Source organism: Pithys albifrons, chromosome 3, assembly GCF_047495875.1.
Source record: "Pithys albifrons albifrons isolate INPA30051 chromosome 3, PitAlb_v1, whole genome shotgun sequence".
NCBI classification, from domain to species: Eukaryota; Metazoa; Chordata; class Aves; order Passeriformes; family Thamnophilidae; genus Pithys; species Pithys albifrons.
In genome coordinates, this window is record NC_092460.1 from 41,133,237 (window position 1) to 41,146,483 (window position 13,247).

A 13,247-nucleotide genomic window follows, 5' to 3' on the forward strand; every position below is an offset into this window, starting at 1 on the left:
GAGTGTCACTACCAGAGTGGTTCCTGGATCCAGAGTGGCTCCTGGACCCAGAGTGTCACCATCAGAGTGGCTCCTGGATCAAGAGTGTCACTGCCAGGTGGCTCTTGGACCCCGAGTGTCACCACCAGAGTGGCTCCTGGACCCAGAGTGTCACCATCAGAGTGGCTTCTGGACCCAGAGTGTCACTGCCAGGTGGCTCCTGGACGGAGGGGCAGGGAAGTTTCCTTAACACCAGAATCACGAGAAAACCATGTGAAAACCAGAGTTTTAGGGTGCGAGCCACCTGGTCACAGCTGCAAATCACAGTAACATTCCGGGTGGAGGTTAACTTTGGGTCCAGCTGCAAGCCTTACACTGCCGAGCCCTGTCCCCAGCGTGCCACACCCGCACGGCTTTTAAATATATTCTAAACGCCAACAGGGACGGGACACGGACTGTCTAAAGCGCGACAATCTTTGGGTGAGGAATTTTGTCGCGATGTCCAACCTGAGCAACCCTCGGCGCACGCTGAGGCCGCTCCCCTTCATCCCGTCGCTGGTCCCCTGGGAGCAGAGCCCGCCCCGCCCTTGCATACACCCTCCTTCCAGGGCCATGGAGAGATCGATACAATCTTTCCGAAGCCTCCTTTTCTCCCGGGAGCCACCTCCTCCTCCGTCGTGACGTAAGAGCGGGACGCGGGGCGGAGTTGTGACGTCACCGCGGGGCGCGCGGCGCCGCAGTGCGGGAAGCGGGAGCTGCGCTCACCTGTGCGTGCTCTCACCTGTGTGTGCCATCACCTGCGCTCACCTGCACTCCCCCGGCTATGGCTCGCTTCGGGCTGACCGTCGTGCGGCAGTGAGTACCTGAGAGCCGCCCCGGGCACGGGGAGCTCAGCAGCGCTCGGAGGAGGTTTGCTCTGTTGGTATAAGGGCTGTGGGCAGCAGGGGAGGGGGAGATTGTGCCCCTGTGCACTGCTGAGACCCCCCCCCTGCAGAGCTGCCTCCAGCCCTGGGGGCCCAGCACAGCAAGGACATGGAGCTGTGGCAGCGAGGCCAGAGTAGGGACACCAAGATGATCAGAGGGATGGAGCAGCTCTGCTGGCAGGAAAGGCTGGGAGAGTTGGGATTGTTCAGTCTGGAGAAGAGAAGGCTTTGGGGTGACCTCATTGTGGCCTTCCAATACCTGAAGGGAACCCACAGGGAAGATGGAGAGGGACTATTTCCAAGGGCCTGGAGTGACAGGACAAGGGGGAATGGCTTCAAACTGACAGAGAGTAGGGTTAGATTGGATATATTGGAAAGAAATTCTTCCCTGTGAAGGTTGTGAGGCCCTGGCACAGGTTGGGCAGAGAAGCTGTGGCTGCCCCATCTCTGGAAGTGTCCAAGGCCAGGCTGGATGGGACTCTGAGTGACCTGAGAAGGTGTCCGGAATTGTAACTCAGTGATCTTTAAGGTCCCTTCCAGCCTAAACTATTCTGTGATAACACAGTTTCAAAACTTGATCAGTACAACTGGAGTAATGACTTTTTTGTTGTTGTTGTTCCTTTCTGATTTTTCTCCTGTTAAGAGTTACTCTTCCCTTAAAGACCTTCAGCTGCTGACTTGGTGATGTGACCACAGCCTAATATTTTACATCAGCTAGAAAACATGAGCCTGGATTAATTTGTTGAACTTGAAATGTTCATGTGGCACTCTGGCAGGCACTTCAGAGAGGTGCCAGCTCATTCACCACGAAGGGGATAGGAGCTCATCTTAAAAGTGCTGCCCTTCTTTGGGGCCCATCTTGAGGTCCAGTTGGCCAACACATGCTTTTCATAGGAGAGCTCCATAGTCTTCCTTCACCTTCATGCTCTCCAGCACAGAGATGTAGTCATTATAGATAAATTAAACTGCATTTATGATGAATTTAAGTAATTACTTTACTTCCTTTTGTCCCAGGTGGGTTTGTCTTAGTAAATATTGATGGCATGATTTCTAGCTGAAAATGTTTTTATGTTGTTGTAAATTCTTCAGGTGCAACCTTTTGAAAAGAATCTGTGCTGCACTGTGGTTTTTACATTCAGGCTCTGCTGTGTCTTGGTGTCTAATATAAGAATATTTTTTAAAATTCACGAAGCTGATTGTGAGTTAATTTTTTGTTGTTTATAATCTCTTTCAGTGGTGAAACCAAATACAACAAAGGCAAGATATTACAAGGTTAGTATCAGTTATTCTGCAGAAAATCATGGTGAAATTCTGTAACCAACTGCTCAGATATTCTTACAGAATAATATTGTAAAAAGATTGCTTAAATGCTTGAATTGTTCAATCCGAGCTTCTTCTAGGAAGGTAGTCTTTATTAGACACATTTAAAACTAGATTTCACTCTAGTGACTGCTGGCTTAGAACTGAAAGCACTGGGCTGCCTGAATGTCTGCTGTAGGAAAATCAAGGCTCTGTACTCTGAATAAATCAACTTTATACAATGGTGAATTAAAACTCATGCTTTTAGATTTTCTTCCCTCTGTGACATTGCTGTTTACAGTTCTGGCAACATGGCTTTGTGCTCATAATAAAATGATATTCCCCTGCCTTACTTTCTTAAAAGTATCAATGATGTATCTTAAATGCCAAGCTTTCTGGGTCAAATGGTGTGTAGTAGGTTCCTCTCCAGAGTAGCAAATCAACGTAGCCTTGTGTTTTCAGTGGTCTAAGGCCTATAGCAGCATGGTTTTAAGTTTAAATTTGTCATAGGTATAGATTAATATAAATATCATTGGTAATGATCCTTCTGTCTTCCTATCTTGTATTCCTTTGTTTTGTTAAACTGAGTTTAGGGAAGACCAGAAGAGCAGTGACTTTTCCCAATGTTTGGCTTTACTGAAGGAGAAGGATTTTACTGCTTTATTGCTTGACATATTTGCTCTGTGATCTACAATTTGCATGTCTTAATATTTTATTTTGTAGGTCAAGGAGTGGATGAGCCACTCTCTGCAACTGGTTTCAGACAAGCAGATGCTGCTGGTGTATTTCTCAGTAATGTGAAGTTTACTCATGTCTTTTCAAGTGACCTCCTTCGAGCAAAGCAGGTGAGTTCTTCTTGAGGCAACAATTGCCTGAAAAATATTTGCTATTGATGATATAAAAATAATACTGTAAGAGCCAGAAGCCGTTTTGATGGGTCTGTCACTGCAGTTTGAGTTGTGTAGAACTGAAGGAAGCACCTCTGTGGATAAGGAAAGTTCAGTGAGAACAGCTCAGCTGGGAGTCAGTAAAGCCAGCTGGTTTTGCAGGATGTCATGCACTGTTGCTCCTCTGAATTTATGGAAGAAATTCTGAGGAATGCAGGCCAGTAAAGACAAGATTCAGTTTTGCTGTGAAGTCAGTACAAGGATCATTACATGTGCAGAGAGGTTGAATTTTTCTGGGGACATCACACCTCTCACCTTGATATATGGACTGTAGGTTAAATAAAGAGGAAAAAACATCAATTACTGGGTGGGATTACATGTGATTTTGTGTGCAAGATTATGAAATGCTTAAAATTAGAGAATCAGAAATTTAAAGTCAGAAATCAGTTGTTCTAGGATGGTCATGTCTCCTCTGGAAGGCCTGTCCTTAATCTCTCTTCTGTTACTCATTCTGTGGTTTCAAGGAAACATGTAGGCAATTGGAACTACCACACCATTTTTGATTGCTTGCTTTTTGGTCTGTTGTCCTGCTCTAGAAGTCTGTGAAGCCTTGGTGTAAACCAGATCAGCACCATCTGGCATGCAACTCCTTTATTTTTCTTTAAATCGTACATCATCAACATTGCTCATCAGTTTTGCAGCACAGCCCCGTGAACTCCTGTAGCAGCACAATCTGGGAATAAAACAAAAGAGACAGGGAGGGAGGAGAATAATAATTAGATATTTTCAAAATGCATAATAATAGCCTGACAAGTCACTTTAAATGTGTGAAAGGCAGTAATTATATTTTAAACATTGATAATGCTTTGTAACTTCCATAAAACTGTCTGTGCCTTAGGGGAATTGGTTTGCGTTTTTTTCCTTATATTAGAGACAGATTTTTCCATGGGAAACCATGTGCACTCTCACAATGTAGAAGACAGACTTGAGTTTTTCCTTTGCACAAAGGAAATGTGTTTTGCCATTTGTTTGACAAGCTCTCCAGACCTGGTGAAAGCTTTTCCAGAGATGTGTTAAGCTGTAGTTTCCATGTGGTTGGAGCTCCCTTTCTTGGCAGCTACAAATCTCTGAAGTGTCTGTTACTACACTGTCACTTGATGGCTTAAGTATGAGAGGAATGTACAAATTCTGTTGAAAAAGAGGAAATTCCAGCATATAATCATACAGTTAACCGTGCTGTTAATATATACAAGGAAAGGGACTTAACCCTATCTGAATTTTGGTGTATTTTGGTGTTATTCTGTGATGGAAATTTAAAGTTACAACATAAAACTTCTCCTAATAAATGTGTTAAATCGATCATAAAACCTTGATGGTACAACAAGGCTGCTTATTCTTTGCAAGAATCCAAGGAACCTTTTCAGAATGAGATACTTGAATGTCAGTTCAGTTGGGTGTGGATGTTTGCACAAAACTGTCAGCAGATGTTGCCAGTCCAAAGTTAATGTGAGTCCAGTACAGCCTTCACACTCTGGTGCATGTAAGAACAGGGGCAGGTTGACCATCCATTAGTTCCCAGTTTAAGAAAGCCAAGGAGCTACCAGAGAGGGTCCAGTGGAGGCCAGAAAGATGATAGGGGGTCTGGAGTGTCTCTCTTATCAGGAGAGACTGAATGAGCTGGGCCTGGTTAGTCTGGAGAAGACAAGACTGAGAGGGGATTTCATAAATGCATATAAATATCTCAAAGGTGGGTACCAAATGATGGTTCCAGGCTCTTTTCAGCAGTGCCCAGTGACAGGACAAGGAGTAATGGCCATCAGAATAAACACCAGAAGAATTTTCACCTCAACATGACAAAGAACTTCTGAGCACTGTAACAGCTGCCCAGAGAGGTTGTGGGTTCTCCCACCCTGGAAACATTCCAAACCCACTTGGACATGGTCCTGTGTCACCTGCTCCAGGTAACCCTGCTTTGGCAGGAGGTTGAACTGGATCATCTCCAGAGGGCCCTTCCAACCCTATTGATTCTGGGATTGGCTGTGGCAGCCAGACAGATGTCAGACAGATGTTTTTTGCAGTCTGATTAACTGAACAGTTTTTGGGAACATACAGCTTGTGAATCTGTCTCATGTACTACATGGAAAGAGTGTGTGGACATGATGACTTTGTGAGCAGTGTTACACTCAAGATGGGGCTTTTTTCTCAGTAAATCCTCCTGCCCACCTTTCATAGGTGCTAAGTGTGTCCAGTTGTTCTGGACTTGGAATTGTGAAGGAACTACCTGCAGCTTTTCCTCATCTAGGCCATATATCCAATTCTGACAGGCTGGTGACTGGAAAACCTTTTATTTTTTTGGTTTGGGTGGTTGGATTACCACAAATATGATTCACCTTGGCTGTGGTGGTGTAAGGTGGTCTGTGTTCTATGCCACTGATGTGACTGTTTATTCACTTTTTAGACTGCTGCTGCAATTCTAGGGAAAAATAAGTTTTGCAGAGATTTGGAAATCAAGTATGATGCAAGACTGCGAGAGAGAGTAAGTGCCAGAAGAATTTGTTTTAATATCAAATATTGAACAATTTGAAAATGTAACTTCCTGTAGATGGATATCTTGGCTTTTTAATGGTAGATTTAACAGTGGAAAGCACTACTTGCTGTGTTTTTAATCACTGAAAACTGAACTCTTCCCATCAGGGACAATAAATTGTTTGCAGAATTGTGAAGCAAAGCCAAAATTTAGTGATGAGTGTTGTAACGGTGATGCTTTAATGGTTTAAATAAGGTAATATTTCTTGTTTAAGGAGCAACACATGACTGTAGCATTTCCTATTTGAATCTTTTTTCTCTCAGGAATTCCAACTCTTCTCCTGAAATCAGCAAGTTAAAGGTTCCCAAACTTCTTTAGTTGCTTTACCACCTGACTTTTCAGAAAAAGACTTAAGGCTCATGATACCAGATTTTAGAAAGACTAATCTTTTGTCTGTGTACCAGTTTTTGATGGTGTTTGTATGGATGTGTGGAAGTGCCAATACAGTATGTGTAGGTCACAGATTTTAAGTCACTACTCAGGATAACAGGAATTAAGTGAATTGCACAAAAAGAAGCAAAGTCCTTTAAAAGCACATGTCATTGGCCCTTTTAAGAAAGTTTTATTCTTTCATGCCTTGCTTTCATGAGAGAAGTCTGGAAAAATCTGTAGGATTAGGATTTCATTTCCAGCAGCTTCAGAGCACTTATTTCTTCATGTCTTTCTTAGTGTTCTTAAACTGCTGCTATTATATAAAGGTGCCTCCTCCACTAATACTGGGATACTATGTGAAAGATGGTTAAACCTGCATGTTACACTTGAGATTCCAAGAAGACAAAGCTGTTTGCATTGGAAGGGGCACAGGAGACTTGGCCCATCTTGCCAACTCCCCATTTTGTACCTTGTCCTTTACAGAAATATGGTGTTGCTGAAGGAAGGCCTTTGGCTGACCTCAAGGCTATGGCAAAGGATGCTGGAGAGCAATGTCCTTCATTCACACCTGCTGGAGGAGAAACACTGGACCAAGTATGGTATTTATTTATTGATTTATTTGTGCCCTCCTTTCTAGGCTGTTTTATCAGTGCAATTGCAGCTTGTGCTACTTAGGAACTCACTGAGAGCTCAGCCCAAGTAGAGGTAGTTGTTTTCTAAGCTAAAAACACTGCTTGGCCTGCTAAGGAGTGGCTGCCAAGCAGGAAATGTCTTTGTAACTAAAATACTGATTTTGAGATTGACTCCTTGAGAAGGAGGATTTGCAGGAGGATCGTGGCAATTACTCAGCCTCAAGGGCAGAGGAGTTTGTACAGCATTCAGTAACTTACCATTCACTTCTGAGCTTTGTCTGTCATAAATATTTGTCTTTTAACTGAAAGAAAGAATTGTAGCTCAGGTTTCTGAAAGCCAAAATCTCTTGGTTTGTTCACAACGATCCCTTCATTCTTCCCAATGTCCCCTTCTGGTGTTTCCCTTCAGGTGAGAGAACGTGCAAGGGATTTTTTTGAATTCCTGTGCCAGCTGGCTGTTGGGTTGGAACAGAAGGAGCCAGTCTTGCCTGGTGCATCCAGCAGAAGCTCAGGAACATCCAAAGAACAGTTTGTTTTCCCTTGGACAGACCACTGTGGCGAAGCAGAACCAAGTTCTGAGGGCGCCGGATGTTCCAAAACACTGGATGCCAATATATTGGTGGTGAGTCATGGAGCTTACATGAGGAACTGGATTGGTTATTTTGTGTCAGACCTCAACTGTACTTTGCCAGCAAATTTAACCAAGTCCCAGCTGTCTTCTGTCAGTCCCAACACAGGAGTCAGTCATTTTGTTGTAAAACTTGAGAATGGAAACCTGTCAAAACCTGAGATCACCTGTGTTTGTCTTAACCAAGACTCTCACTTGGTGGATGTGGGAGCTGAAGGTGTGGCTTCAAAAGTGTTTTAGCAACTTCTGCAGGGGAAATTTGGTTTAGATCACCAGCTTGCAAAGCATGGGAAAGATATCTGTAGTAATTGCTGAGATGGACTGGAATTGCTGACATTAAACTGCAAAACTGAAGGCATGCAAGTGCTTACCATCCTAAAACCCCACAATCTGCATGGTCCTAGTGCCTTGAGTTGGCAGTAGCAAAATAAAACAAATATTCTTTGTGAACAGAAACAGCCACTTGCATATCTGCTGCTCCAGCACATATTTTGAAAAACTCCTTTGCTTTACTCCATAATTATTTTCGTAACCTCCATGTAAAAGTGTTGGGGAGGGGAGAGGAGTGGTACCTCAGAGATGAGCTATACTGTAATCTTCTTTTATTACAAAATGCTATATTGTAATATCAAACATACATGTTGTCTTAAAATAAAATTTTGAATGCAATAGTATAACCTAAAAAAGGAGCACTGCCTGTTGGGAAGGGTTTGGTGCCGAGTCAGGGCATGTGGCTCTGACACTAAACAGCTTTGAGACTCTGGGAAAGTCTCTTTCCCATTTGTAAAGTGGGAATTATGATATACCTACCTCGCCAGGAGTATTTCCTAAGGAATTGTTCAGGTTGTTGACATCTCTGTTGAAGAGCACTGTACACAAGCATAAAGTATTTATTTTTTGCCGTAAGCAGGAAAAGAAACCTCATGTGCACAGGGTTGAAATAATGGTCTCTCTTCTGAAAAGGAACTTTATCAATAGGGGGAGTTGTACCCATAATCCTTCTGTCAGTTCAGTCATACACTTGATTCTATGAATATTTTTGCCTAGAACTAGGCAGGTTTGATTGCTTGGTGATTGATTGTGTTAATACTGCATTCTCTCTCATCTGGGATGTTTGTAGTGTTACTGTGTAAGCTTATGTGGTTTGTGTTATTTATAATATCCACCTATTTTTTCTTCATTGCATATTTTAACCCTGTTTAAAAAAAAAAATTAAAGGCTCCTGAATAGAACTTCAATTTTTTCTGTATTTCTTTTGAGGTAAAAATCTCTCTTAATATTACTCTATGAAGCTTTGCAGATCACACAACTTCCTTTGTTTTTTTTCTGTTAAACCCCAGGCTGACCTTTTACTGTGAAAAAGACTTTCAGGGCTGATGCTTCAGTGCTGTCCTGACTCTTCACCTGGAAGAAGCGCTGATGTATAAATGTTAAGGACATACATAAATTGCTTTGGACTGTATAAAATTAACTGTTTGACTGACGTCTTGGTGTTTTGTAATTTTAAGAAATATCCAGTTCTCTGGGCTGTTTGTCCACCACTAACACTGCTGAAATGTAGAGGACGGAGTGGGAAGTGTTCAGTCTTGTGGTGAATGGAAGTGGGATTTCAGGGTTGTGGAAATGAACATAAGGCTTTGTACCAAGCAGGGCTTGTTTGTCCAGCAAATAACCATGAAACCATCTGCTGCTGTGTCTGAAAATTAGTCCATAGAGAGTAAAGTGTGTTTTTGAGAGATGGGGTGGCTGCCTCATCCCTGGAAGTGTCCAAGGCCCGGTTGGATAGAGCTCTGAGCAACCTGGCCCAGTGGAAGGTGCCCTTGAGTTGGTAAAGTTAAACTGGAGTTTTATCCTGCACTTTCTACATTGTTAGGTTAAACTTGGTGCTTTCTGCTCAGCCTCCTTGCTTTTATTCAGAGAAAAGCTGCTTCATTATGGCTCCTCTTTCCATTAATGTCCAGGTGTATTTGGGCAAAGTTTTATGACTAGGGATTTTCCAGCAAACATGAAATCTTCATTATACAGACTCCTGTGAAACTATGATTTCTGAACAACATAAAACCAAGCTGTGGTATTTCTTAAAATGCTTAGAAAAATGTTTCTGCTGGGAAAGCCATCCAACTGGAAAAATCCTTGGTAGCCAACCATTATTGGCATTATTGGCATGATTGCCACCCAAATCAAAAGTACAGAGATGACAGTGGCAGCTTGAGGAACTGCTCAAAACTGGTCTGAAAGTGTCCATAGCTGCTCTTTATTAAATGCTTTGCCACTGCTTGGGTAATACTCTGCTCAGAGGGATTTTTGTCTCATCCTCTATAATACACTTCACCTTTTTTAATGTATTTGTAGGTGGTTAAAATTTAGATCCATGCTAAGGAATAGGATTATGTCTGTAGGATTGTTTTCTCTAAATTATTGTTACCAAACTCTCTTGGTAACTCTTACACAGGGTAAGCAGACTGTAGGATGAAAAATACCAAAAGGTGAAGCCATTCAAGTTTTCAAAACAGTTCCTTTGTTAATGAACTAATATTTTTCAGTGAAAAAATTACGAGTCAGGATCTCCCAATTCAGACTTAGTAAAATACACTAAAATGATGCAAACATATCTGCCAGTGGCCAAGGGAGTACAAGCAGTCAAGCATGTTCTGCAGTTGCCCTGTTGTATTTTTGCATTATTTATCTGCACTTGGCATTGCTGGAGGCAAGATACCAGATGACCTTATAGTTACTTAACCTTTGATTTTTCAGTTTTCTCTATACATTAAAAATCACTAATTCTGGAAGCTTCTGAAGTTAATTCTAAACCGTTTTCTTTAGGTCTTTGTATAGTACTGCTTTTTTCAAGTCATTACATCTACACTGAGACTAAATCTTTCTTCTTACTTCTTTTAATCAAGTGACTCTTGTGCATTTATACAATAAATCCGTGCAATTTATTGGGATCATGGGAAAGGAGAGCTGCAGTGATAGATGGTTCTGTTAGGAATAGTAACAGAACATAAATATTTGAGGGATTACTCAGTAGTGGGCAATGGATGTTTTGTCCCTGTGATGTGCCAGCCTCTAATTAGCAGCAGGGGACAAGGCCTTAACTATATAGGGTGAATTTTCAGTAGTAGCTGCCAAGATGTGAGAGAGGCTGAGAAGGCAGATCAAGCTGTTAAACACAGCACCAGGAGGAGGAGGAGAATTTCAAGGGATAAGAGAATGTTACATTCACTTTGAACATCTTCCTGGGAAGATTGTGATGAAATAAGTGTTAGAAATGTCTCAGCTTGCTCACTTAACAGCCGGTAGTCATGTCTGGGAGAACTGATGTGTACTTGAAAATTGGTTTTGACACTGGTGAAGGTTAAAATAAAAGCTGTCTGGGCAGGCTTTTTTCATCTGAGCATCAGGAGAGGAAAATAAGATGACTGTGGAGAACACCAAAATCAAGAGGAAACTCAGTCCTCTCCTTTCTAAGCTGATGTTTTCTTTACTGAAGAGCTCAGTGATATTCTGCATCGACAAAAGTGATGCTACTAAAGTAGGGGAGTTGTGGCCTCCTTTGCTGAAGTTGTTCATGTTTAGTCAATGCTTTATCAGGCCAGGTTTGACTTGGAATAGGTGACAGGAGAGACAAAGAGGAGTTCAAAGCTCATGGGAGCTGATGTTCCTCAGTGTTGCTCCTCCACCATCATCTCCTCACAGGTGTCACCTCCAACAGCCATCAGGGGAGTGCTTTGGCAGAGAGCTCTGATACTGTCACAGTTCCCTTCCTCTAAAGCAAAGATATTTGCTCCCTTCCCACAGTTCTCTGTTGGGAATGTTTTCCAGACATAGGCCTGTCTTTGCAATAGGAGGAGTTGTGGAGGGTTTTCTTTTCCTTTTTCCCCTTCAGAACAGAATTTAGATCAGATGCGTTCTCTCTCCAAGCTTTTGGCTGCCTCAGATCCTCAGCCCATATGCCTGGACCTAAAATATGTCAGCTTTCCCCCAGATGTGCCTCTCTTTTGAGGGCTTTGGCAGTGAGCCTGAGGTTTTTGGATATATAGTGATCCCAGGCAAGTGGCAGCTGCATGGGCAGGGTGTGGGAGCTGCTCTGACATCCATGGATATGGCAAAGCTGCTGTGTGGAGGATCTGTGTGTGTGTGGTAAATCCAGAGCTGTTCAGGAAAGTCTCCTGAGCTGAGATGTCTCTGCTGCCACTTCCAGACGACTCTGGGATTCCTGGAATCCACAGACCCTGTGGATGCCTTCCCTGAATGCCAGAAGTTCCTGAGAGCACAATGAGAGGATATGGCACAGGAGGATACTGAGATAAAAAGCACAAATGCTGAGTAAGATGTTACCAGTCACCAAGGGAATGCACTTGAGGTCCAGGCAGATCCCTCGGGGGGAATAACTGGATGCAACATTCCTTCCTCCTGATGCCCAGGTGGTGGATCCGGCCGGAGCTGAACAGAGGAGGAGTGATGCAACAGACTTGTCTAATAAGTCCTGGATGTATTTTGGAATGGCTGGCTCTTGAAAAGTTAGTTTACTTAAGCTTAAAGTTGAGGTAAAATAAGAAGGTTTGATTTCAGAAGGGCAAGAACCACAAAATTAGTTTCATGAGTTCAACTACACTAAAAAATCACAGAATTAGTTTTATAACCATAGAATCACAGAATGCCCTGAGTTGGAAGGCACCCACAAGGATCATGGAAGTCCAACTCCTGGCCTTGCACAGGACACCCCAAGAATCCCACCATGTCCTTGGGAGTGTTTTCCAAACACTCCTTGAACTCAGATAGACTTGGTGCTGTGCCCACGGCCCTGGAGAGCCTGTTCAGTGCCAGATCACCCTCTGGGGGAAGAAGCTTTTCCCAATATCCAGCCTAAACCTTCCCTGACACAACTCCAGCTGTTCGCTTGGGTCCAATCACTGGTCCCCACAGAGCAGAGATCAGTGCATGCCCCTCCACTTCCCTTTTAAAGCCAAGAATTAAAGAACTTAATATGCTTGTTCAGATGAAATCACTTATCTTTATCCCAGCATTGGGAAAGCACATCTAAAATTACACATCTGTAAGCAAGTATCTTAAATAGGTCTGTCCAATTGGATGTGGAATTGTATGACTAGAGAATGGGAAATAAAGTAGTTTTAATTTGAGAAGAACAAAGTACTCTGAAAGGGTTTCACCTTAATAACATTTGGGGCTGCAAGATGAATTTTGAAGGAGAATGTAATTATAGACAAGAGAGGTAAATGAAACTTAGAATATAAACGAGTTTTTACCATAAGTAGTTCACATGAGTTTAAGTGAGTGGCTCTTTGATGAAATAACTGATGTATAGGCAAGGAGAAAATGATGGAATAGGATCTAAGTGAATTTTAATTAAATGCTAACACGATCCCACAGTGGAAACCATCAGCTCAACTGGAAAAGATAAATGTTACTTAAGGGGGAAAAAAAAGATGAAATAGGTATGCAAGCAATTATTGGGCATAGGAGTAAGTAGTAATGTCCAAGGTGAGTAAAGTCAATATTGAAGTTCCTCATGGTGTGATTTTTTTATAATGTCTTTGAATAAAAATTTAGGAATATGGAACTATTAGTTAGAAAGCATCATCAGTAACTGTGTGGGGCAGAATAGCACATAGAGGAGGAAATGGTGAATTTGAGAAGTGAAATTAAAGGCATGGCATGAAACCACCTACTGCCAGCTCAGGCTCTTCCACCTCAGGGACAGGAATTCTCTCTCTGAGCTGGAAGAAAATTGTTGGAAGCAACAGAGGAGAATAACTTGGGGTGATATTAAACTCCTTCCTAAGCATGTTGCTTACCCTGAACACTGACAGGCAGGAATGAAGGTCACTCTTGGGCAGATGAACAGTAGGAGCCCTGCATCTCATTTAAATGCTCAGAGTAAGGCTGAAGGAGGGGAGACCAAATTTCCAGGAGGAT

At 42.6% G+C, this 13,247-nt stretch overlaps 1 protein-coding gene across 3 annotated transcripts in view; it reads left to right on the forward strand.

Annotated features, from left to right (window-relative positions):
• Nucleotides 1-690: 690 nt before the first annotated feature.
• TIGAR (TP53 induced glycolysis regulatory phosphatase) overlaps nt 691-13,247 on the forward strand; it is a 38,116-nt gene continuing 25,559 nt past the window's right edge. Inside the window, exons 1-7 of one of the 3 annotated variants that reach the window (XM_071549795.1) lie at nt 691-834; nt 2,137-2,174; nt 2,925-3,046; nt 5,547-5,624; nt 6,531-6,641; nt 7,089-7,301; nt 8,648-8,790. In XM_071549795.1, coding sequence (XP_071405896.1) covers nt 803-834; nt 2,137-2,174; nt 2,925-3,046; nt 5,547-5,624; nt 6,531-6,641; nt 7,089-7,301; nt 8,648-8,665 — 612 coding nt within the window. In that variant the 5' untranslated portion in view covers nt 691-802 and the 3' untranslated portion in view covers nt 8,666-8,790. Of the gene's footprint in view, nt 835-2,136; nt 2,175-2,924; nt 3,047-5,546; nt 5,625-6,530; nt 6,642-7,088; nt 8,540-8,647; nt 8,791-13,247 lie in introns of those variants that run through there. The other 2 variants (XM_071549794.1, XM_071549792.1) reach the window with 2 other exon arrangements.